The sequence below is a fragment of the Oncorhynchus kisutch genome, linkage group LG9 (genome assembly GCF_002021735.2).
Source record: "Oncorhynchus kisutch isolate 150728-3 linkage group LG9, Okis_V2, whole genome shotgun sequence".
Lineage (NCBI taxonomy): Eukaryota > Metazoa > Chordata > Actinopteri > Salmoniformes > Salmonidae > Oncorhynchus > Oncorhynchus kisutch.
The window spans coordinates 2,263,446-2,290,215 of NC_034182.2; the positions used below are offsets into that span (position 1 = coordinate 2,263,446).

The 26,770-nt window shown below is 45.1% G+C and overlaps 1 protein-coding gene across 5 annotated transcripts in view; it reads right to left on the reverse strand.

The window, feature by feature from the left end:
- The window catches only part of LOC109883481 (ankyrin repeat and sterile alpha motif domain-containing protein 1B), a 222,995-nt gene that overhangs the window by 157,121 nt on the left and 39,104 nt on the right, over positions 1 to 26,770 (reverse strand). For all 5 annotated transcript variants that reach the window (XM_031831464.1, XM_031831463.1, XM_031831465.1 and 2 more), the window contains exon 8: positions 6,846 to 6,999. In XM_031831464.1, coding sequence (XP_031687324.1) covers positions 6,846 to 6,999 — 154 coding nt within the window. The remainder of the gene's footprint in view (positions 1 to 6,845; positions 7,000 to 26,770) is intronic.

The following is a 26,770-nucleotide window of genomic DNA, read 5'->3' on the forward strand; positions in this document are numbered from 1 at the left end:
AAACAAAAACAATGTTTCAAGCCAGGATCGGCCGCTGAAGGAATAAGCCTTGAGCTAAAAGTTTGCAGAGGCTTTATCCCAACAATTTTGATGTTTATTTTTATTTTTATAATTGAACAATTGCTGGAGACCCACAGGGTGTGTATGGTTTTGTTCCAGCCTTGCACTAACTAACAACAACTGCTTCAACTAATCAACTTATGATCAAACAGCTGATTGTCATAAATACTTCAACCCAGATCCAAGTATACCTTAGGTACTTCAAGGTTTTGAGTTGATATTTTTTGCTCAGTAGAAGCAGAGTTATTAGCATAGCAATATTGTATAGGCTGTGTTCAAACCTAGTCTGCCCTCTTGATATGAAAAGCATATTGTACCATCTGTCTCCTACCGTTTGGTCTCATGATAATTTGACTGTGTTCAGCCTTGCCATACTGATAATAATATCCATCTTGGTAGTATTCCACAACCCCAGCCTCTGACTCTAGAGAGATATGGTGTTGACTCTGTATGCATGAACACAGGTGGTTGGTCAATTAGATGTGAATATTCATGAGCAGTTCACCACTCCTCATTAATGATTCAAACAAAATGGCTGCCAACAAGTGGCGGGGAAAATCTCAGAGCGCGGGAGGGAGGGAGGAGTGAAAGTGTGTGTGTGTGTGTGTGTAACGTGTGTAACGTGTGTGTATGTCTCACGATTCCTCCCACACCCCACCCCTCCTTGCCCCCTTGCCCATACTCAATGGGGCGTGACTGTTCTAATGGCAGAGCCTGGAGAGTTAGTTGTGCTTCTTATTTCATGTTGTCGTTGGTTAGTCTGAGCACAATTACCCAAATGTCACCTCCAGAGCTTCATCACGGGGGGAAATGGGCTGGAACAGAACGACATCTTGGCTTTAGCTTCAGGGAAAGAAGGGAAGGAGGATAAAGGAGGGGGAGCAGAGAGGAGTGGAACCATTGGATCGGAGGAAGGGAGGAGTAGATGCTGTGGGAGGGTCAATTGAAAGTGAAAGTTTGTGTGTGTCAAGAAGCATTTTCTGGTGTGTGTGTGTGTGTGTATATTTGGTGTGTGTGTGTATGTGTGTGACTGCAGTGGCCCATGTGTTTACCCTGGGAGTCGATAGCTATTACCGCTAACCACTTAGCGGTGATAGCTAGCCGTCTGTCTCCTGCCCTGTACGTGATTGCAGGCCTCGAAGCCTCATTGCCATTATATTAAGACACCCTGCTTTCAAAAGACCCATAATATCCCTCTCTGTGGGCTCCTTTATTCACTGTTACATTATACAGTATATAAGAGTCCCTTACTATTCTAGCTGTTTGCTATATGTAACTGCATGGGAACAGATTGCTACTGTGCTGTGTCTTCCCCCATTGACGTTTCCTGTTGTGCTGAAGAGGTTTAATTATGCAGTATGTGTAGCCTATGTGCTTCTGCAGTACACACATAGACACAGTGGCTGTGAACGAGCCGTTTGAGGTGATATTACATTGTGAAGGAGAGAGAGAGAGAGAGAGAGAGAGAGAGAGAGAGAGAGAGAGAGAGAGAGAGAGAGACAGAGAGAGAGAGAGAGAGAGAGAGAAAGAGAGAGAGAGAGAGAGAGAGAGAGAGAAAGAGAGAGAGAGAAAGAGAGAGAGAGAAAGAGAGATTGAAGAGTACATTTAAGTAGACACACTGACAGGGGAAACTGCAAGGCTAAGACATAATGCATACTGTGAGACAGCATGGTTATTTTTGGTGGACGCTACTGACAAGTTAGTAGTCCCTATGTCATTCCTAAGTCGTCCCTAAGTCCCTATGCCCCAGCCAGGTAGGTCTGCAGTAGCAGACAGTAAGGAGATAGATCTGCCTGTTGCGCTGCCAGCTAACTCAGTATAGGACAGGTAGGTTTCCTGGGAACCGGGTTACTGAGATTTCCTGAGATTTCCTGCCCAAACTCCACTCTCTTTCTCTTTTCCCTGGATAAATAACTGCGAGGAAACGGTATATTATAATAAATTATTTATATGATCAGCATGACATGAAATGGAATTATTAAATGATGTGCCATGTCTCAATCTAGCTTCTCTACATCCTTCTCTCTGCTATCTGCATGATCAATCATCAACGCTCAGGGTGGGGACAGACAGCGCATCTCAGTACGGAGCGCAGTTTACAATGCGTGTTTCTCATCATGGTAACTTTTTATCTTGTGACAGATAGGCCTACATTTCCTCCAACATAGTCTATGCTACAGTAATATAAAGACTGAATGCGTGTCAAATTTACACATCTTCGTCTGGCTTTCGGGGGTCACCTTATTTTCTTATTTGTAAAATAAGATTTTTTTTCGTTGTAAAACAGCCTATCACTCGAATATCATTGCGTTAAATTGGAGTGCATGTGAGCACTCTCTCGCAGTCTCTCTCTCTCCATCAATTCCATTCAAATCTCATCCAAAATAGATCATTCTGTTCAAGAATCTACTAGAAAATCTACGGCAAGATCTAACAATGGTTGTCTAGCAATGATCAACAACCAATTTGACAGAGCTTGAAGAATGTTGAAAATAGGAATAGGTAAATGTTGCACAATCCAGGTGTGGAAAGTTCTTAGAGACTTACCCAGAAAGACTCACAGCTGTAATCAGGCTCCTGAGTGACACAGTGGTCTAAGACACTGCAGGTAATGCAGTGTGCAAGAGGCATCACTGCATTACCTGGTTCAAATCCAGGCTGCATCACATCCGGCCGTGATTGGGAGTCCCATAGGGTGGCCCAGTGTCGTCTGGGTTTGGCCAGGCTAGGCCGTCATTGTAAATAAGAATTTGTTCTGAACTGACTTGCCTAGTTAAATAAAGGTTAAATAAAAAATAAAATCGCTGCCAAAGGTGCTTCTACAGAGTAGTGACTTAGGGGTGTGAATACTTATGTAAATCAGATATTTCTGTATTTCATTTTCAATACATGTTTTACATTTCAAAACATGTTTTCACTTTGTCATAATGGGGTATTGTGTGAAGATGGGTGTGAAAAAATATATATTTAATAAATTTTGAATTCAGGCTGTAACACAACATGTGGAATAGAGTTCCATCTTGGTTTCATCAGACCAGAGAATTTCTCATGGTCTGAGAGTCTTTAAGTGCCTTTGGTAAACTCCAAGCGGGCTGTCATGTGTCTTTTACTGAGGAGTGGCTTTGGTCTGGCCACTCTACCAAAAAGGCCTGATTGGTGGAGTGCTGCAGAGATGAGAGAACCTTCCAGAAGGACAACCATCTCCACAGAGGATCTCTGGAGCTCTGTCAGAGTGACCATTGGTTCTTGGTCACCTCCCTGACCAAGGCCCTTCTCCCCCAATTGGTCAGTTTGGCCAGGCAGCCAGCTCTAGGAAGATTATTGGTGGTTCCAAACTTCTTCCATTTAAGAATGATGGAGGCCACTGTGTTCTTGGGGACCTTCAATGGTGCAGAAATGTTTTGGTATCCTCCCCCAGACCTGTGCCTCGACCCAATCCTTTCTCTGAGCTCCATGGACAATTCCTTTGACCTCATGGCTTGGTTTTTGCTCTGACATGCACGGTCAACTGTGGGACCTTATATAGACAGGTGTGTGCCTTTCCAAACCATGTCCAATCAATTGAATTTACCACAGGTGGACTACAATCAAGTTGTAGAAACATCTCAAGGATGATCAATGGAAACAGGATGCACCTGAGCTCAGTTTCGAGTCTTATAGCAAAGGGTCTGAATACTAATGTAAATAATGTATCTGTTTTTTATGTTTCATATATTTGCAAACATTTCTAAAAACCTGTTTTCAATTGTAAATGTAATACATTTTAAAATAAAAGCTGTAACGTAACAAAATGTGGACAAAGTCAAGGGGTCTGAGTACTTTCCGAATGCACTGTAGCTAGCTACATCTAAGGGCTTTGTTTTTCTGTCGTGCGAAATGTGCGGTAGCCTATACTGTATATCATAGGCTATGTATTGGATAACGGAAAAATCATTCAATTTGTTTGGTGCTTGGGATCATAAAATGTCTTTAATGTATGGTTCATAATGTCTAATGTATGGCTTATCAGTGCAATCCATTTTGTCACCAAAGCCCCATATACTACCCACCATTGCGACCTGTACGCTCTCGTTGGCTGGCCCTCGCTTCATACTCATTGCCAAACCCACTGGCTCCATGTCATCTACAAGACCCTGCTAGGTAAAGTCCCCCCTTATCTCAGCTCGCTGGTCACCATAGCATCTCCCACCTATAGCACACGCTCCAGCAGGTATATCTCTCTGGTCACCCCCAAAACCAATTATTTCTTTGGCCGCCTCTCCTTCCAGTTCTCTGCTGCCAATGACTGGAACGAACTACAAAAATCTCTGAAACTGGAAACACTTATCTCCCTCACTAGCTTTAAGCACCAACTGTCAGAGCAGCTCACAGATTACTGCACCTGTACATAGCCCACCTATAATTTAGCCCAAACAACTACCTCCCTACTGTATTTAATTAATTAATTAATTTATTTAGCTCCTTTGCACCCCATTATTTTTATTTCTACTTTGCACATTTCTTCCACTGCAAATCTACCATGCCAGTGTTTTACTTGCTATATTGTATTTACTTTGCCACCATGGCCTTTTTTTTGCCTTTACCTCCCTTCTCACCTCATTTGCTCACATTGTATATAGACTTGTTTATACTGTATTATTGACTGTATGTTTGTTTTACTCCATGTGTAACTCTGTGTCGTTGTATGTGTCGAACTGCTTTGCTTTATCTTGGCCAGGTCGCAATTGTAAATGAGAACTTGTTCTCAACTTGCCTACCTGGTTAAATAAAGGTTAAATATTTTTTTCTTTTTTTAAATCAGGCTCAGGTAGCATCAGGCTTGAATTTTCATGCTGATCAAAACTCTAATCAATTCCAGACATATTGATGTGCTTTATACGCTTCCAATTTTGTCAGGAAAAACAGGGTTATCCAGAGAAAAGTGATTTATTCTTGGGATGGATCATTTGTAAAATACCAGAGAAATGTTCAGCCCCAGACTGGGCTCTTCTCCTTGTTCCATGTCTCCCTCGCACTCTTTCGGTCGCTCCTTCTCTCTATCTCTCGCTTTCTCTCCATGTCTCTCATGGAGTGAGTGGCTCACAGTCATGTCTCATTACAGATCTGAGTGATTGGGCTAAATGCAGGAATCCCTGATTCCCCCCAGCCCTCCTCTGATTAGTTTAGTTAGCACTTATCCGGAGCTGACCCCTGGAGAAATCTCATCTCAGAAGAAAGGAAGGAAGGCAGGCAGGCAGGCAGGCAGGCAGTCAGTCAGTCAGTCAGTCAGTCTCTGTCTGTGTGGAGTGACTCAGAGTGACTGTCCTTGTAGACTGAAATGAAGAAGCTCCACACACACCAGAGATGTATACAACTGCATGTAGGTTTCCTTCACTCATTAGAATTCAATCACACAGCAAAAGACAACCAAAAAACCAACCAACCAAACAGCCTAACTCTCACCAGGAGTGATTCAACCACAGTTACCATGACAACCACCGCTGACTCACCACCTTTTTACTGGGAGTGTGGTAGAGGCACAGTTGCCAGGACAACCCGTGGTGTAGCCCACCATGGTATTGGTAGAGAGTAAAATGAGAACGCTGGGCATTGTGCTGCGACGGCTTCTGAAAGGAGTTCTAAGGAGTTCTATGCCCTCGTTCTAAGGAGTTCTATGCCCTCTTCAAACATCTGATCACACACTGACAGAGCGGATATGGTATCAATGACAACGAGAATGTGGACCTGCTGCTGAGTGGTGACTGCGTGACAGGTTGGGTTAATCTTGATCTCCAGATATCCTACAGTATGAAACATCACTGAGTCCAGATCTCTTTTATTCACATCCAACAGCTGTGATCGTGCAGACAGCGGTGACGGGGGTAACTGCGGCCGATTGTAACGTAGGTGACTGTAGTTACGGAGCTGACCATCGTTGTTCCTGTAATTACTTCATTATATACAGTACCAGTCAAAGGTTTGGACACACCTCCTCATTCCAGGGGTTTTCTTTATTTGTACTATTTCTCCATTGTAGAATAATAGTGAAGACATCACAACTATGCAATTACACATATGGAACTCTATGAAGCATTCATTTGGGCTGCAATTTCTGAGGCTGTTAACTCTAATTAACTTATCCTCTGCAGCAGAGTTAACTCTGGCTCTTCGTTTCCTGTGATGGTCCCAGTTTCATCATAGCACTTGATGGTTTTTGCGACTGCACTTGTAGAAACTTTCAAAGTTCTTGACATTTTCTGTATTGACTGACCTTCATGTCTTAAAGTAATGATGGACTGTCATTTCTCTTTGCTTATTTGTGCTGTTCTTGCAATAATATAGACAAGGTCTTTTACCAAATAGGGCTAACTTCTGTATACCACCCTACCTTGTCACAACACAACTGATTGGCCCAAAGGCATTAAGTCGTAAAGAAATCCCACAAATTAACAAGGCACACCTGTTAATTGAAATGCATTCCAGGTGACTACCTCACGAAACTGGTTGAGAGAAGAGTGTGCAAAGCCAAGAGTGTGCAAAGCTGTCATCAAGGCAAAGGGTGGCTATTTGTAGTCAACTTTTTCATTGACAACATGATTCCATGTGTTATTTCATAGATTATGTCTTCACTATTATTCTACAATGTAGAAAATAGTAAAAATAAAGAAGAACCCTTGAATAAGTAGGTGGTCTTTAGACCAGTAGTATATATTCAAAATCTACAGTAGTATGGGTACTGACAACGGTAACGGAGGTGAATGTAGTATACAGAGGTTGTTGAACAGGTGGTCTGGGTGTGTCCTTACCGTTGAGGGGGCAGGCGTTGAAGAGGCCGATGTCCAGCGAGCAGGGCTTGCGGGTCACGGCGGTGGTGACGGACTCATACGGATTGACCTCATCCTCCGGTAAGAACACGTCAAGGGAGGGCGATGGTACGATCTCCGCCGAGCGCTTCGAGTCCTGATATGGGGAGGGAGGGAGGGAGGGAGGGAGAGCGTGAGAGAGGGAGGAACATGGTGAGAATGTTGTGGGTAGTTTCACATGTGGAAACGACAGAATATTTGTTTGTATGTACATTGACAAGCACGGCCTATGTTCAATGTACAACCTTGAACATTGGATCAGCAGTGTTTGTTTACTGCCCTTGGTACCATCAGATCACACAAACAACCCACCATCATAACTCATCCACCTCAAGGACACGGTTCCATTCAAACACTGTTCAGGCCTGCTCCCCTGCTGAATCTAAGGAGTTGATTGTACTGCAATTGATTTAATAAGCACAGGCACGACCAGATAGAGGAAAACACAAAAAAATACACAGATTTAGCACAAAAAAAAAGGCTATTAGGCAAAACTGTGGCAGTATGTTTTATTCTTCTCTCTCTTTATAACCCTGTGTAACCAGATGTTGATATAGTAGAAAGACTGGAGACCACATATCCCAGGGTCCCCCTCTACTACTGAGAGGAGATAACCATCACCCTCGCTGAGGCCTCTGGCCCGTCACATGACATAGGGCAAAACCAGACAGCATGACGGCCTCAAGTGTGGTTTCTGAGAAAAATTGCGTGTTGCTCCCTTCAAGTCAAAATAGAAGAAACTATGAGATCATCCCTCCATGACTCCATTGCAACTGAGCCAAAATGGCTGATGTCCTGTGTGCAACCAGTTTCATGTTGTTCTATTCCTGTGACAGTATGAAAAGGTTGAGACCCAGCGGGTTGACAGAAAAACCCTTGGAACTAAATGTCCCTGTCTAAATGGCATATGTGCACCATGCCAAAGGAAAACAACAGTGAGCAATAGAGTGCGCAGGAAAGGCAGACATTTCTCACCAGAGACGCATGGGCAATAGATGCCTGTGTTTCCCATAATGCACCACTCCATCATCATTACTGAGACGTCGCCCGGGTCACTCCACCATATTTGGTTGCCGTGGTACCGCCGTGGCGATGTCCATGACTCACCCCTGGTGTGTTAATTTCCCCTGAACCCTATCGACTCCCCGCTCCTCTCCGACCTCATTGTCTACTACATTACCCAGACACCACTGGGCCATCAATCACACACTGAATGCATGCAGAGAAGATTAATCATCGTCTTTGATTGAATGATCACTCCCTAGATAATCTGTCTCGTGTACACACACACACGTTCACTATTCAATGTGTCGTATTACACTAGCTAATATAAAACTTCAGTCTCTGTGCTCCTTTTCTGACACACCTACGTGTTGCACTGACACAACCACACACACGTGTTGCACAGACACACACAACCACGTGTTGCTCAGACACACACACACACACACACACACACACACACACACACACACACACACACGTGTTGCACACGTACACAAAAGACCAGCAGGTCTATTGAATTTGAGTCACGTTACTCTAGCCCATGTAAAGTACCAGCCAGTGAAGTCACACGTGGTTTCAGACAGTAATATTATGGTATGGGTTAACATTTCACGTCAATATGTTTACAGTCATCAGAGGTAATTACACTCCATAAAAAACTTGAGACAAAAACTGTGGCCCTGCGAATTGTGACCCTTATCAGTTACAGCCAACACCCTTTATACTGGGATTTCCTGATAGATGAAGAACCCAAGAGAGACTGTGTCCCAAATGGCATCATATTACCGAAATAGTGCTCTACTTTTGACTGGAGCCCTAATGCCCTGGTCAAAAGTAGTGCACTATAAAGGAAACGGGGTGCCAATTGGGACGCAGCCTTTCTCTGGAGCTATCATAGGTTCCCCTTCTGGGGGTTATTAGACAACTTGGGTTCTTTGTGCAACCCATCTCTGGGTGCAGTGGTCCAGAGGGAGAAGACAGGAATGCCTGTCTTTATCCTCCACATCAAACCACCTCTCTCTTTTCTCATTCTCTATCCTCTCTGACTTCCTAATGTACATCATGTTCCCTCCCTGTCACAATATCCCTTTCATCACTTTTCTCCCACTCTGTCTGTTCTTATTTCACGTTCTCTCTCTGTCTCGTTCTCTCTCTCTCTGTCTCGTTCTCTCTCTTTCTCTCTCTTTCTCTCTCCCTCTCTCTGAAACTTTTTTGCATAAATCTACAAACCAAATCTCATTCTCTGGCTTTTTATTCTCTCTCTTTTCCTCTTCATCCCTCAAGTTTACTCATCTGCCTGTGTAAAGAACACACCAGCACCCCAGCCTCTCCCTCCTCCTCTCCCTCTCCCCCGTCCACCCAGCCATCTCAGGGAGAGAGGCAGTGGAGGAACTCCAAACTTACTACGGAGAGAATAAAACAGACGGTGAGAGAACTGGTGAGAGAACCAGAGAAAGAGCAGCGGTGAGAGAACTGGTGAGAGAACCAGAGAAAGAGCAGCGGTGAGAGAACCGGTGAGAGAACCAGAGAAAGAGAGAGAAAAAGATGAAAGCCTAGTGGATACACTCCAACTTACTTCAGAGTAACTACAACAGTTTTACTGAATCCCGAGGAAAGGAGGGAGGAAAATGAGTTAGAGAAAAGGGCTGGTTCAGAGGAAGGGAAGGAAGTATGCTACAAGTGGGTTTGAAGCAGGGATTTCCTCCCTCTCTTTTGGTCTCCCTGTCTCTCTCTCAAAAACTATTTTGTTCTATTTGTTCTCCTATCTAAATAGGTAAAAGTCGTTCAACTCAAAGCGAGAGCCATTCTCTACTACCAGACACTTGAGTCCCCCAGTCCCCACCTCTCCAGACTCCCACTCAATCAGAAAGTGTGTAAAATGCCGGCGCACCAGAGATGCCACACCACCATCTGCATACCAAGTCAACTCAGAGGTGCTAAGGCAGTTTGTGTTACCTGTTAATAGTTGATCCCACCTCCACTTCCTTGTGTAGGGGGTGAGAAGGTTGAGTAGGTTCACGCAATGAGCTCCATGTCCAAACAAGACGGTGTCTTAAACACACACTTCCTCTCTTTCCCTCTCTCCCCCCTCGCTCTCTCTTTATATGTGGAGAGATAGGACACAGAGGAACTTGTGTGTCTGCCACAGGAAGGGAACAGACAAAAAGAGTCCTCCTCCGGCCACTAATTAGTAGTCTCTTAGCAGTGTGTGTGTGTGTGTGTGTGCATGTCAGGCCGGTAACCCAAATAGGAAATCTGTTGATACTACAGTCACGTCCCTGGAGCTACTATCCTGCAGGACATGTGACTCTGACTCGACTGACATCTCTCAGGTTGTGTTCTGTGTGTGTGTGTGTGTGTGTGTGTGTGTGTGACTACAGTCACATCCCTGGAGCTACTATCCTGAAGGACATGTGACTCCGACCCGACTGACATCTCTCAGGTTGTGTTCTGTGTGTGTGCTTGCAGACTTACAGGTTCTCTTCAAAAAGTTCATCTTATTTTTTCATGTCTTGACCAAAATAATACAACAATAAAGTGCAAAACAGAACAGCCCCTTTTTTCATCTCAATCTCTCTTCCTCCCTCTCTCATTCCACATATCCCACTCCTCCTGGTTTTCGTCCCCTGAGAACTGTGCAAACAGTCTCTCCCTCTCTCTCTCTAACCCACTCCTCCTGGTTTCTGTCCCCTGAGCACTGTGCAAACAGTCTCTCCCTCTCTCTCTCTAACCCACTCCTCTTCCCCTCGCTCCCCTATCCCTGCCTAACAGACAGACCAAGCAGTTTAGACTGCAGCAGATATGAAGGACGCTGTAATTTACTGGCATTTCCTCATATTTGATTAGAGGAGGGGGTCGGGGGTCAAGATCCATCGTAGAGGAACGGGGCATGAGAGGACAATAGTCCCTCTGAGACCATCCCACAACACAATGCTCCTGACCTCATGCCGGGCGGAGGGGGAGAAATGAGAGCGAGGGGGGGATAGAGGGGGAGGGGGGGTGAGTGAGAGCGCGAGAGTGAGATGGCTAGCCTCTAAGAATGGTATTTTACTCAGTGGACAGCTAATCCTAGAGAAATCAGTTACCTCAGCATTAGCTTACTGAGCTCAACCCGGAGAAATCCTCTCCTCTCAGGAAATTACTCCACCTCCCCAACATGGCCTCCCTGAGTAGAGCCGGTGCCAGAAACAGTTTCCCTGAGCACCATTACTAACCCCATGGACTTGAGAAAACTGCTAGAGCAGGGCCCTCAATGTACACAGCCATGGGGAGTGCTCCATATCACTCAGGTGTATGGTCATTTTGTTAGTTAGTAAGGGCTTATTCAGGTCTGAGTATGGATGAAGAATCAAGACTGTTGATCTATTGGGATTTTATTTGATTTCCATTACTTCAGTGCAAAAATTATGATGATGGTCATGGTGATGACAACGACGATGACAATGGTGAATACGGTAAGGATGAATTATCCTAATTACCATTTAATTATCTGTTCCACCGTAGCTCTACCCAGGATAGAACTGCCTGACTTGGACACAGTGATGACATCGGCATTCATTACTCCTGGAACATACTGTACACACCTTCTCTTCATTAACAAGGCGTAACTATAGCAACCAGTTGAGTCATCTGAGCACGGAACATTTGCAGTCTCCAGAGTAGAACATCAAGGACAGGCTCTTCATCAGAACCTCAGGCAGGTGCTCCAACCAACTGATACACTTTTCTAGTGAGCGTTCGCCTTTCCTTTGTGTCTTGAGTAAGGCCTTGCAGCCGAAATCTTGATATTACAGTTTGAGATGCACTGAAACAGAAACAGAAAATGAACCCGAGAAAATGTTTCCCGCTGATCAACGAGCACATTAGGTTCTACTCACACTGATCTGAAATCTGCTTGTGGATTGATTGACACAGTGTACATGACATCCTTTGTTCTCATGACTCTGATTATTGATAGATTAGCTAGCGTAGGTCTCTGACTTGTTTTTCAGGCCTCGTTTAGCTAGTGTAGGTCACTGATTTATTCTTCAGCCCTCCGATGACACCAAGCACCAGTATCCAGCGGCTATTCGTATAATCATGTGATGCAGATTATATACTGCAGAAATGCCCCTTTCCAAGGAGATGATTTCTGCCTCCACAGCAACTTCCTTATCACTTGTGAGGAACAGAGCTGAATCATAAAATATGACGAGTTGTATATTAGCTGGTTATGAAGGCCTGGGGTGACTCAGTCAGTATGACTCTCTAGGAGGGATCATAAAGTATATATGACGCAGTGGGGACCCTTAGTATGTGTGGTAGGGGCCTCCCTCTCTCTGTGGAGGGGAAGAGGATTTATGACCTTTGTAGAGTGCCTATATGGTCCAACTGTTATATCATACCAGAGAGAGATGGAAATGGAGAGCGAGATGGAGAGAGAGAGAGGCAGAGAGAGACAGAGAGAGATTGGCAGGGGGAGACAGAGAGAGGCAGAGAGAGAGGCAGAGAGAGAGGCAGAGAGAGAGGCAGAGAGAGAGACAGAGAGGCAGAGAGAGGCAGAGAGAGACAGAGAGAGAGACAGGGAGAGACAGAGAGAGACAGAGAGAGGCAGAGAGAGACAGAGAGAGACAGATAGAGGCAGAAAGAGACAGAGAGAGAGAGAGGCAGAGAGAGAGAGAGAGAGGCAGAGAGAGACAGAGAGATAGGTAGACAGGGATGCCTAGGAGAGGAGAGATGGGTTAGAGAAAAGAGAGAGACAGAGAGAGAGAGAGAGAGAGAGAGAGAGAGAGAGGCAGAGAGAGACAGAGACAGAGAGAGAGAGAGAGAGAGAGAGAGAGAGAGAGAGAGAGAGAGAGAGAGAGAGAGAGAGAGAGAGAGAGAGAGAGAGAGGGGCAGAGAGAGGCAGAGAGAGACAGAGAGATAGGTAGACAGGGATGCCTAGGAGAGGAGAGATGGGTTAGAGAGAAGAGAGAGAGAGAGAGAAGAGAGAGAGACAGAGAGAGACAGAGAGTGACAGAGAGATAGGTAGACAGGGATGCCTAGGAGAGAAGAGATGGGTTAGAGAAAAGAGAGAGACAGAGAGGTAGGTAGACAGGGATGCCTAGGAGAGGAGAGATGGGTTAGAGAAAAGAGAAAGTTCCCAAACATGCCACTTTCACTGCTGTACCCCAAAACCACAACATTTAAATAGGTATAATTTAAAGGAGAGATGACATTAACCATACTAAACTACAACGCTCTTGAATATTTCCTTGAACCTAAGTAGACTTCTTGTACAATGGCTTGGGCCTTTGAATAAGTGCACTAAAGACTACATATGCATAATATGTTTATGTTCTCCTATCACAGCCATTTAACTTACCTATGTTGTATGTATGGGGACAAAAGAATGGGGGGGGGGGTCATTCAAAAAACACGGCAACCACTATTATTTCACACAGAGTGAGGCCATATCATTTATCATGTGATTTGTTAAGCCAAATTTGACATCTGAACTAATTTAGACCTGCCTAAACAAAGGGGGAGAGTAATTATGCAACAACTATATTTGAGTTATTTAAATTGATTCATTTGTAAAATATATATATATATATATATATATATCAAATTTACTTTTCACTTTGTTATGGAGTATTTTGTGTAGATCAATGACAAAAAATGACAATTAAATCTATTTCAATCCCACTTTGTAATGCAACAAAATGGAGGTGTCGACTTTCTATAGGCACTGTACAGTATCTAGAAGGATATCTTGGAAATGGTGAAGTGAGCTGCACATTTAAACTTAGTGTACTTATCTGGAGTCAATTGCATATTACTGAAGAACATAAGTAGCAAAGTAGAACCCACATAGGCAAATACGGTATCACGTTGTCTAATAGCATCATAGCCAAATTTAGCAACGCCAGCCGAGACTGAACCTTAGCAGTACACAGTGAGTTGTGAGAAAATGCTGACTTGACTAGAAGGATAAGCCAGTGGGAACCAATCTCATGCTAACTGTATTAGCTAATGTATGAATATTTAACATGGAAATGCCAGGGAAGATAAATAGTGTTGCATATAAACATTAGCGACGGTAACACAATCATAAACTAACTGTGTTGGTCGTATGGATTATGAGAGAGTAATGACACACACATGGTTAAGCATGCATACACACACAAACAAACGTGTGCTCATATGCACACACAAACACAAAGCTAAAGAAGCATAATCACATATTTCTGATGAAAAGTCATCAGAGCGCTCAACAAAACAGTGTACTGTCTACACTCGGTTAGTTGTTTTTATCAAATAGATTACATGAAATCATTTTTTAACGATAGCTAAAGTTTTGAGGCCGACCCCGTCAATCTCTCCTCCACTTTGAGCCATGAGAGATTGACATGCATATCATTAATGTTAGCTCCCTGTGTACTTTTAAGGTCCAGCTGTGCTGCCCTGTTCTGAGCCAATTGTAATTTTCCTAAGTCCCGCCTTGTGGCACCTGACCACACGACTGAACAGTAGTCCAGGTCGACCAAACTAGGGTCTGTAGGACCTGCCTTGGTGATAGTGTTGTGAAGAAGGCAGAACAGCACTTTATGGACAGACCTCTCCCCATCTTAGCCCCTGTTATATCAATATGTCAATAAGTCTTGATCCGTCCCAATCCAACAGACAGATGCTAAGTTCAACTCCATGGCCCATGGGAGCAAGGCGTAGGAGATCGGGGAGGCATTCTGGCCACACATCTATCCAAGAAGATCGGATTCAGCTAGCAAACAGCTTTGCCCAGTTTGAGATGGACCTACCAGCCCCGGGAGTCAGTATGGATCCTCGGTGTATACCAACAGCCCCCCACGGCCACCACAGTTCAGTAGGTCGTTTCCCCATCGGCCACCATCATTGTAGGCAGCTCGATGGTGAGAGATTTTGGCCTGCCTACGGTCTGTCCCCAACCAAGGTCCACTGTTACCCAGGAGCCCATGTCCATGACAACAACTCTCTCCTGCCCAGAGTTCTGGCTTACTACTCCAATATTGACACCATCGTCACTCAGGTAGGTTTTAACTACCTTCGTTTTAAGAAATCTGAGGAACTGAGGGAGGACTACAAACAATGTTTAAGACCCCCGCCAGCACAGGGAAGATAATAATCATCTCTGGCACCCTCCCGTGCTACCGATGTTCCAGCTGACTCTTTGCCCTGAATAAGTACCTGAAGAAACAGGAATGTCTCCTTTTGGGACAAATTTGATTTGCTGTGGGAGCAACCAGCACTTTTTAAAAGAGACGGGATTCACCCCAACCACAAGGGTTCCAGGATTATTTCCAGCAACATCAAACTGTTATAGAGACTGACAGACAGTGTCTGGTAGTGATCCAGTCCCAGCAACATCAAACTGTTATAGAGACTGACAGACAGGGCCTGGTATTGCTCCAGTCCCAGCAACATCAAACTGTTATAGAGACTGACAGACAGGGCCTGGTATTGCTCCAGTCCCAGCAACATCAAACTGTTATAGAGACTGACAGACAGGGCCTGGTATTGCTCCAGTCCCAGCAACATCAAACTGTTATAGAGACTGACAGACAGGGCCTGGTATTGCTCCAGTCCCAGCAACATCAAACTGTTATAGAGACTGACAGACAGGGCCTGGTATTGCTCCAGTCCCAGCAAAATCAAACTGTTATAGAGACTGACAGACAGTGTCTGGTAGTGATCCAGTCCCAGCAACATCAAACTGTTATAGAGACTGACAGGGTCTGGTACTGATCCAGTCCTCCCTGTCAGAATAAGCAACAGAGGACTTGGAAACCATATCAACTCCTACAGAAATGGCTGGTCATTTGTTTTTATTTTTTATTTAACCAGGCAAGTCAGTTAAGAACAAATTCTTATTTACAATTACGGCCTACCGGGGAACAATGGGTTAACTGCCTTGTTCAGGGGCAGAACGACAGATTTTTACCTTCTCAGCTCGGGGATTCGATCTAGCAACCTTTCAGTTACTGGCCCAACGCACTAACCACCTGCCGCCCCAAGCTGTTCCTGTGTGTGTGTCTCTTCACAGTCCCCGCTGTTCCATTAGGTGTAGTTTTACCTGATTTTTAAATCTGATTCTACTGCTTGCATCAGTTACCTGTATAGACCACCAAAGTACTGCCCAACTTGTTTTACTGATTCCTCTGAACTATTCTCGATTGTCCTTGAGAACTATGATAAAATCATTGTGTTGGGCGATTTTAATATTCATGCTGACGCCAAGGCCATCGAACGTATTCATCTTTTGAACTCTATGGACTTTATCTAACATGTTACCGTGCTTCTACACCTGCATTGCTTGCTGTTTGGGGTTTTAGGCTGGGTTTCTGTACAGCACTTTGAGATATCAGCTGATGTACGAAGGGCTATATAAATAAATTTGATTTGATTTGATTTACCCATAACCGCGACCACACTCTGGACCTGGTTATTAACAAGGGGCTTTCTAATGGGCCCACCCATAACCGCGACCACACTCTGGACCTGGTTATTACCAAGGGGCTTTCTACTGGGCCCACCCATAACCGCGACCATACTCTGGACCTGGTTATTACCAAGGGGCTTTCTAATGGGCTCACCCATAACCGCGACCACACTCTGGACCTGGTTATTACCAAGGGGCTTTCTAATGGGCTCACCCATAACCGCGACCACACTCTGGACCTGGTTATTACCAAGGGGCTTTCTAATGGGCTCACCCATAACCGCGACCACACTCTGGACCTGGTTATTACCAAGGGGCTTTCTACTGGGCCCACCCATAACCGCGACCATACTCTGGACCTGGTTATTACCAAGGGGCTTTCTACTGGGCCCACCCATAACCACAGCCATACTCTGGAACTGGTTATTACCAAGGGGCTTTCTACTGGGCCCACCCATAACCACAGCCATACTCTGGACCTGGTTATTACCAAGGGGCTTTCTACTGGGCCCACCCATAACCACAGCCATACTCTGGACCTGGTTATTACCAAGGGGCTTTCTATTGACATATCCTCTATTGGTGATGTTGCTTTATCTGATCACCACTCCGTATTTGTTACTACCTTGTTGCCCATAGCGCAGTGTAATACTGAACGCATTATTAAGAAGTACTATCTAACCTCTGATATTGATACAGATGTTATTGAGTGTATGAACAACACTCCACCACCTATTCTGCCTTCTTCTTGTGATGATTTATCTGATAACTTTAATAGCAAATTAAAGGCAACCATTGATGCCATGGCTCCAGTAAAGTTGAAAAAGGCCTCATCCAAACTGAGATGAGGGAGGAAACTAATACATTTAATTGAGCGGAAGTGGAGAAAGTCAAAGTTGCAGGTTTTTATGATATTCTGAGAGAGCATCTTGGCATTTATAACAAGGCAATTAGAAATTTGATCACTATTAATCTGAATAATTAGACAGTGCTCTTCCTGACCATTGATGGCCTGACAAATCCTACCCTCGCAAACCTATGTGAACCTTCCTCTACATCTAAATGTGATGAGTTTGCGGCATATTTCAGAGACAAGATAAACATTAGGCTGGGTATCAGTCAACCAAGACCTGTTCGACGAGCCTACCACGCAAAGGCATTATGGATGTATTTTCCCTGGTTGACACAGACATGCTCAGGAAAGTGATATCACAACTTAAGTCTTCTACCTGCCTTCTCGATCCGATCCCCACCACCTTCTGCAAAACCGTTTTTAATTGCATATGTGAAGAAGTGAAAGCAATTGTTAATCACTTCACAGGCACCTTCCCCACTGCAGTAATAACTGCTATGGTGAAACCCCTTCTGAAGAAAAGTCATCTAGATTATTCAGCTCTCTGCAATTTTCAGCCAATCTCCAACCTTCCATTCTTAAGTAAAAAGTATTGAGAAATGGGTCTTCAACCAGCAATTTTTTTTTTGTGGCATAAAAAAAAAAAAATCCAATGTGGTATTCGGGTGCACCACATCACAGAGACAGCCTTAGTTAAAGTGGTAAATTATCTTAAAGCCAACACAGATTCCAAACTGCTCTCTGTCCTTTAAGACCTATTTAACCAGTCGAGAGTTGTGGCGTTCCATAACGCTCGATTTTGGGTCTGGTACTGTTCAGTTTATATATGTTACCCCTTGGCAGCATTATCAGAAAGCACAGCATTGATTTTCACTGCTACGCAGACACAACTTTGTGTTTCTGTGTTACCAGAGGATTTTACCTTTACGGATAATTTATTAGACTGTATTAGTGATTTAAATACTTGGGTGGCTCACAACTTCTTCCAACTAAATCAAGACAAGAACAATGTACTTATTGTTGGAGCCAAAGCACAGACAGAAAATCTGGGGGCACATTTTAATTCACGGACTATACAGATAAAACACCAGGTAAAAAACGAGGTGTTATTTTAGATTCTAAACTCAATTTTGAATCAAACATTAGGAATGTGACCAATATATTTTTACCACCTGAGGAACATTGCCAAGGTGTTGCCGTTTCTCTCTAAGGCTGATACAGAGAGACTCATCCATGCTTTTATTACAAGCAGGCTTGACTCCTGTAATGCTCTCCTGTCTGGTGAGTTTTAGAACTAATTTCTATTGGTTTGTAAATCAATCCACGATTGTGCACCTCAATACATGTCAGACATGCTTTTAATTTATGTACCCAGTAGGTCCCTCAGGTCCTTTGTTACTGACCTTTTAACTATCCCAAAGCCTCGGACCAAGAGGCATAGAGAGGCAGCCTTTTAACTATCCCAAAGCCTCGGACCAAGAGGCATAGAGAGGCAGCCTTTTAACTATCCCAAATCCTAGGACCAAGAGGCATAGAGAGGCAGCCTTTTAACTATCCCAAAGCCTCGGACCAAGAGGCATAGAGAGGTAGCCATTTAACTATCCCAAAGCCTCGGACCAAGAGGCATAGAGAGGTAGCCTTTTAACTATCCCAAAGCCTCGGACCAAGAGGCATAGAGAGGCAGCCTTTTAACTATCCCAAAGCCTAGGACCAAGAGGCATAGAGAGGTAGCCTTTTAACTATCCCAAAGCCTCGAACCAAGAGGCATAGAGAGGCAGCCTTTTAACTATCCCAAAGCCTAGGACCAAGAGGCATAGAGAGGCAGTTACTATGCCCCCAGCCTCTGGAATAGTCTGCCAGAGAACCTGAGGAAGGTCAAAACTGGACATATTTAAAAGAGATCTTAAAACACACCTTTTTAGCTTTGCTTTTCCTTAGGGTGCTTTTCCTTAGGGTGCTTTTCCTTAGGGTGCTTTTCCTTAGGGTGCTTTTTAGTCATTGAGTTTAATTTGAGATTTTATCCTCTTATGTTTGTTGTAATGTAAATATATTTTTATCTTCATTGTTGTTTTCCTGTGAAGCACATTGTATGTCTGAAAGCTTGATTTGATATTTAATGCATTCCCTGTCTGAAAGCTTGGTTTGATACTTAATGCATTCCCTGTCTGAAAGCTTGGTTTGATACTTAATGCATTCCCTGTCTGAAAGCTTGATTTGATACTTAATGCATTCCCTGTCTGAAAGCTTGGTTTGATACTTAATGCATTCCCTGTCTGAAAGCTTGGTTTGATACTTAATGCATTCCCTGTCTGAAAGCTTGATTTGATACTTAATGCATTCCCTGTCTGAAAGCTTGGTTTGATACTTAATGCATTCCCTGTCTGAAAGCTTGGTTTGATACTTAATGCATTCCCTGTCTGAAAGCTTGGTTTGATACTTAATGCATTCCCTGTCTGAAAGCTTGGTTTGATACTTAATGCATTCCCTGTCTGAAAGCTTGGTTTGATACTTAATGCATTCCCTGTCTGAAAGCTTGGTTTGATACTTAATGCATTCCCTGTCTGAAAGCTTGATTTGATACTTAATGCATTCCCCATGAATATTAGCCATGAGAAACAAATGTAATTACACACAAACACACACACACTTATCTCCACTAATCTTACATTTTTTACATTTGAGTCATTCAGCAGACACTCTCATCCAGAGAGACTTACAGTAGTGAGTGCATACCATGGGAATCGAACCCACAACCCTGGCATTGAAGGCGCCATGCTCTACCAACTGAGCAACATGGGACACCGATACCTCCTGAACAGCCTTCCTTCAACTGCATTTACATGACTTTTACATTGTAACGTTGGTCACGTAGCAGATACGCTTATCCAGAGCAACTTACAGGAGCAATTAGGGTTAAGGGCCTTGCTCAAGGGCACATCGGCAGATGTTTCCCCTAGTTGGGGTTTCGAACCAGCACATTGGAACACTCCAACCAGTGTGTTCTATGGAATAAACCATCACACAAGACATCCAGGGGGTGTTTCTCAATGATCAATTTAAATAACAATAGTCACATATGAAAAATATGCAAGTGTATTGAAGTCTGTATAAGAACAAAGTGCAAAGTTATACTTCATCAAAACAATTTGATCTTGGTTATGACTGATATGAAACTCAAACATCTGACCCCACCTCTTCCTCATCCTCTGTTCCCCAAGACTCTCTCTTTTATCAGACCTCCAGAACCTCTGTTCTGTTCTTTTCCCCTCGAGGACAAGGTTATCTGCAACCCTGAGGGCAACACACACACACACACACTCCCAGCGGTTCTAAGAAACCCAAGGGTAGTGCCTGACAACGTCAGCAGAATGTTCTAGCGAGATGAGGAGAGGATGGCTGGGCGTGACAAGGTCACTACAGCTTACTATGACTGCAGCATTGGTCACTACAGCTTACTATGACTGCAGCATTGGTCACTACAGCTTACTATGACTGCAGCATTGGTCACTACAGCTTACTATGACTGCAGCATTGGTCACTACAGCTTACTATGACTGCAGCATTGAACACTACATCTTACTATGACTGCAGCATTGGACACTACATCTTACTATGACTGCAGCATTGGACACTACATCTTACTATGACTGCAGCATTGGACACTACATCTTACTATGACTGCAGCATTGGACACTACAGCTTACTATGACTGCAGCATTGGTCACTACAGCTTACTATGACTGCAGCATTGAACACTACATCTTACTATGACTGCAGCATTGGTCACTACAGCTTACTATGACTGCAGCATTGGACACTACATCTTACTATGACTACAGCATTGGACACTACATCTTACTATGACTGCAGCATTGGACACTACATCTTACTATGACTGCAGCATTGGACACTACATCTTACTATGACTGCAGCATTGGTCACTACATCTTACTATGACTGCAGCATTAGACACTACAGCTTACTATGACTGCAGCATTGGACACTACATCTTACTATGACTGCAGCATTGGTCACTACAGCTTACTATGACTGCAGCATTGGTCACTACAGCTTACTATGACTGCAGCATTGGTCACTACAGCTTACTATGACTGCAGCATGGGACACTACATCTTACTATGACTGCAGCATTGGTCACTACATCTTACTATGACTGCAGCATTAGACACTACAGCTTACTATGACTGCAGCATTGGACACTACATCTTACTATGACTGCAGCATTAGACACTACAGCTTACTATGACTGCAGCATTGGACACTACATCTTACTATGACTGCAGCATTGGACACTACAGCTTACTATGACTGCAGCATTGGTCACTACAGCTTACTATGACTGCAGCATTGGTCACTACAGCTTACTATGACTGCAGCATTGGACACTACAGCTTACTATGACTGCAGCATTGGTCACTACATCTTACTATGACTGCAGCATTAGACACTACAGCTTACTATGACTGCAGCATTGGACACTACATCTTACTATGACTGCAGCATTGGTCACTACAGCTTACTATGACTGCAGCATTGGTCACTACAGCTTACTATGACTGCAGCATTGGTCACTACAGCTTACTATGACTGCAGCATTGGACACTACATCTTACTATGACTGCAGCATTGGTCACTACATCTTACTATGACTGCAGCATTAGACACTACAGCTTACTATGACTGCAGCATTGGACACTACATCTTACTATGACTGCAGCATTGGTCACTACAGCTTACTATGACTGCAGCATTGGTCACTACAGCTTACTATGACTGCAGCATTGGTCACTACAGCTTACTATGACTGCAGCATTGGTCACTACAGCTTACTATGACTGCAGCATTGGTCACTACAGCTTACTATGACTGCAGCATTGGTCACTACAGCTTACTATGACTGCAGCATTGGACACTACATCTTACTATGACTGCAGCATTGGACACTACATCTTACTATGACTGCAGCATTGGACACTACATCTTACTATGACTGCAGCATTGGACACTACATCTTACTATGACTGCAGCATTGGTCACTACATCTTACTATGACTGCAGCATTAGACACTACAGCTTACTATGACTGCAGCATTGGACACTACATCTTACTATGACTGCAGCATTGGTCACTACAGCTTACTATGACTGCAGCATTGGTCACTACAGCTTACTATGACTGCAGCATTGGTCACTACAGCTTACTATGACTGCAGCATGGGACACTACATCTTACTATGACTGCAGCATTGGTCACTACATCTTACTATGACTGCAGCATTAGACACTACAGCTTACTATGACTGCAGCATTGGACACTACATCTTACTATGACTGCAGCATTAGACACTACAGCTTACTATGACTGCAGCATTGGACACTACATCTTACTATGACTGCAGCATTGGACACTACAGCTTACTATGACTGCAGCATTGGTCACTACAGCTTACTATGACTGCAGCATTGGTCACTACAGCTTACTATGACTGCAGCATTGGACACTACAGCTTACTATGACTGCAGCATTGGTCACTACATCTTACTATGACTGCAGCATTAGACACTACAGCTTACTATGACTGCAGCATTGGACACTACATCTTACTATGACTGCAGCATTGGTCACTACAGCTTACCATGACTGCAGCATTGGTCACTACAGCTTACTATGACTGCAGCATTGGTCACTACAGCTTACTATGACTGCAGCATTGGACACTACAGCTTACTATGACTGCAGCATTGGTCACTACAGCATACTATGACTGCAGCATTGGTCACTACAGCTTACTATGACTGCAGCATTGGTCACTACAGCTTACTATGACTGCAGCATTGGACACTACAGCTTACTATGACTGCAGCATTGGTCACTACAGCTTACTATGACTGCAGCATTGGTCACTACAGCTTACTATGACTGCAGCATTGGTCACTACAGCTTACTATGACTGCAGCATTGGTCACTACAGCTTACTATGACTGCAGCATTGGACACTACAGCTTACTATGACTGCAGCATTGGACACTACAGCTTACTATGACTGCAGCATTGGACACACACCCTTCCAGCTCCAATAATTTACTCTGGATTCTCCCAACCTGCACTGTATTTTGTTGTTGTTGAATTGAACCTTTATTTAACTAGGCAAGTCAGTTAAGAATACATTCTTAATTACAATGATGGCCTGCACCGGTCCAACCCGGACAACGCCGAACCAATGGTGCGCAGCCCTATGGGACTCCCAATCACGGACGGTTCTGATACAGCCTGGATTTGAACTAGGGTGTCTGTAGTGACGCCTCTAGCACTGTGATGCAGTGCCTTAGACCGCTGCGCCACTCGGGAGCACTAGGCCCAATTTGCGTGTGTACAGCCGTGCAGCGTGCAGCCATGCATTCCTGTGCGTATGTGTGTGGGTGTGTGTTTCCGTATACGTGTGTGTCTGATATTGCGCAGTGCTCTGACGCACCTGACCTGATCTGGTACAGATTTGTCAATGGTTGTGGTGGGCGGATATCCCACGCCTGCTACTTTATGAATTTCTGTGTTGCCTAGCAACCATGTGAAACCTTCCCCCTCCCACCATCTCTCTCCATCGTTCTCTCTGCAGGGGCTCCACAGTGAAAAAGTTCATACCTTTTTTCCTCTAAGCCGTACTTTCAGCTGAAGGAACCCCGCACAGCTTTACCAAACACACACACCTAAAGTGGTCCTTGGTTGTCATGGCATCGGTCTGCGTTCACATGGAGAGGATAGAGGATCCACGTCTGTGTGAGAAGAGAGATGGAACCCCCTCCGCTCAAACACACATATGCAAGACATGTGACAGAGAAGGACATGTTTTCCACCTTCTCAATGCCCATATATAGGAACTGTGGCAATGAAAGACGTTTGATGATGACTTGGGGTTGCTCCTGTGGCTGGCTGTCTCTCACACACACACACACACACACACACACACACACACACACACACACACACACACACAGCAGCCTTTTACAGTCACCCTCTGCAGCATACATCAGAGTACAGTCCGTCTCTCTGACTGACAGCTTGAGTGACAGCTGAGACCTCGCTACCACGGCGATCGATACAGCGATTAACACACTTCTGTCAGAGAGTGAGAGAGAAATGTGGAGAAAGAGATGTGGGCTGATGTAGGGAAGGAGAGAGAGAGATGTGGGGTGATGTAGGGAAGGAGAGAGAGATGTGGGCTGATGTAGGGAAGGAGAGAGAGATGTGGGCTGATGTAGGGAAGGAGAGAGAGAGATGTGGGCTGATGTAGGGAAGGAGAGAGAGAGATGGGGGGGTGATGTAGGGAAGGAGAGAGAGAGATGGGGGCTGATGTAGGGAAGGAGAGAGAGATGTGGGCTGATGTAGGGAAGGAGAGAGAGATGTGGGGGTGGTGTAGGGAAGGAGAGAGAGAGATGTGGGGTGATGTAGGGAAGGAGAGAGAGATGGGGGCTGATGTAGGGAAGGAGAGAGAGATGGGGGGTGATGTAGGGAAGGAGAGAGAGAGATGGGGGGTGATGTAGGGAAGGAGAGAGAGAGAGATGGGGGCTGATGTAGGGAAGGTGAGATAGATGGGGTGATGTAGGGAAGGAGAGAGAGAGATGTGGGCTGATGTAGGGAAGGAGAGAGAGATGGGGGTGATGTAGGGAAGGAGAGAGAGAGATGTGGGCTGATGTAGGGAAGGAGAGAGAGAGATGTGGGCTGATGTAGGGAAGGAGAGAGAGAGATGGGGGCTGATGTAGGGAAGGAGAGAGAGAGATGTGGGCTGATGTAGGGAAGGAGAGAGAGAGATGGGGGATGATGTAGGGAAGGAGAGAGCGAGATGGGGGTGATATAGGGAAGGAGAGAGAGAGATGGGGGTGATGTAGGGAAGGAGAGAGAGATGGGGGCTGATGTAGGGAAGGAGAGAGAGAGAGATGGGGGTGATGTAGGGAAGGAGAGAGAGATGGGGCTGATGTAGGGAAGGAGAGAGAGATGGGGCTGATGTAGGGAAGGAGAGAGAGAGAGATGGGGGTGATGTAGGGAAGGAGAGAGAGAGATGGGGCTGATGTAGGGAAGGAGAGAGAGATGTGTGCTGATGTAGGGAAGGAGAGAGAGATGTGTGCTGATGTAGGGAAGGAGAGAGAGAGAGAGATGGGGGTGATGTATGGAAGGAGAGAGAGAGATGGGGGTGATGTAGGGAAGGAGAGAGCAAGATGGGGGTGATGTAGGGAAGGAGAGAAAGATGGGGATGATGTAGGGAAGGAGAGAGAGAGATGAGGGTGATGTAGGGAAGGAGAGAGAGATGGGGGTGATGTAGGGAAGGAGAGAGAGAGATGGGGGTGATGTAGGGAAGGAGAGAGAGATGGGGGCTGATGTAGGGAAGGAGAGAGAGAGAGATGGGGGGTGATGTAGGGAAGGAGAGAGAGAGATGGGGGCTGATGTAGGGAAGGAGAGAGAGATGTGGGCTGATGTAGGGAAGGAGAGAGAGATGTGGGGGTGGTGTAGGGAAGGAGAGAGAGAGATGTGGGGTGATGTAGGGAAGGAGAGAGAGATGGGGGCTGATGTAGGGAAGGAGAGAGAGATGGGGGGTGATGTAGGGAAGGAGAGAGAGAGATGGGGGGTGATGTAGGGAAGGAGAGAGAGAGAGATGGGGGCTGATGTAGGGAAGGTGAGATAGATGGGGTGATGTAGGGAAGGAGAGAGAGAGATGTGGGCTGATGTAGGGAAGGAGAGAGAGATGGGGGTGATGTAGGGAAGGAGAGAGAGAGATGTGGGCTGATGTAGGGAAGGAGAGAGAGAGATGTGGGCTGATGTAGGGAAGGAGAGAGAGAGATGGGGGCTGATGTAGGGAAGGAGAGAGAGAGATGTGGGCTGATGTAGGGAAGGAGAGAGAGAGATGGGGGATGATGTAGGGAAGGAGAGAGCGAGATGGGGGTGATATAGGGAAGGAGAGAGAGAGATGGGGGTGATGTAGGGAAGGAGAGAGAGATGGGGGCTGATGTAGGGAAGGAGAGAGAGAGAGATGGGGGTGATGTAGGGAAGGAGAGAGAGATGGGGCTGATGTAGGGAAGGAGAGAGAGATGGGGCTGATGTAGGGAAGGAGAGAGAGAGAGATGGGGGTGATGTAGGGAAGGAGAGAGAGAGATGGGGCTGATGTAGGGAAGGAGAGAGAGATGTGTGCTGATGTAGGGAAGGAGAGAGAGATGTGTGCTGATGTAGGGAAGGAGAGAGAGAGAGAGATGGGGGTGATGTATGGAAGGAGAGAGAGAGATGGGGGTGATGTAGGGAAGGAGAGAGCAAGATGGGGGTGATGTAGGGAAGGAGAGAAAGATGGGGATGATGTAGGGAAGGAGAGAGAGATGAGGGTGATGTAGGGAAGGAGAGAGAGATGGGGGTGATGTAGGGAAGGAGAGAGAGAGATGGGGGTGATGTAGGGAAGGAGAGAGAGATGGGGGCTGATGTAGGGAAGGAGAGAGAGAGAGATGGGGGTGATGTAGGGAAGGAGAGAGAGAGATGGGGGTGATGTAGGGAAGGAGAGAGAGAGATGGGGGCTG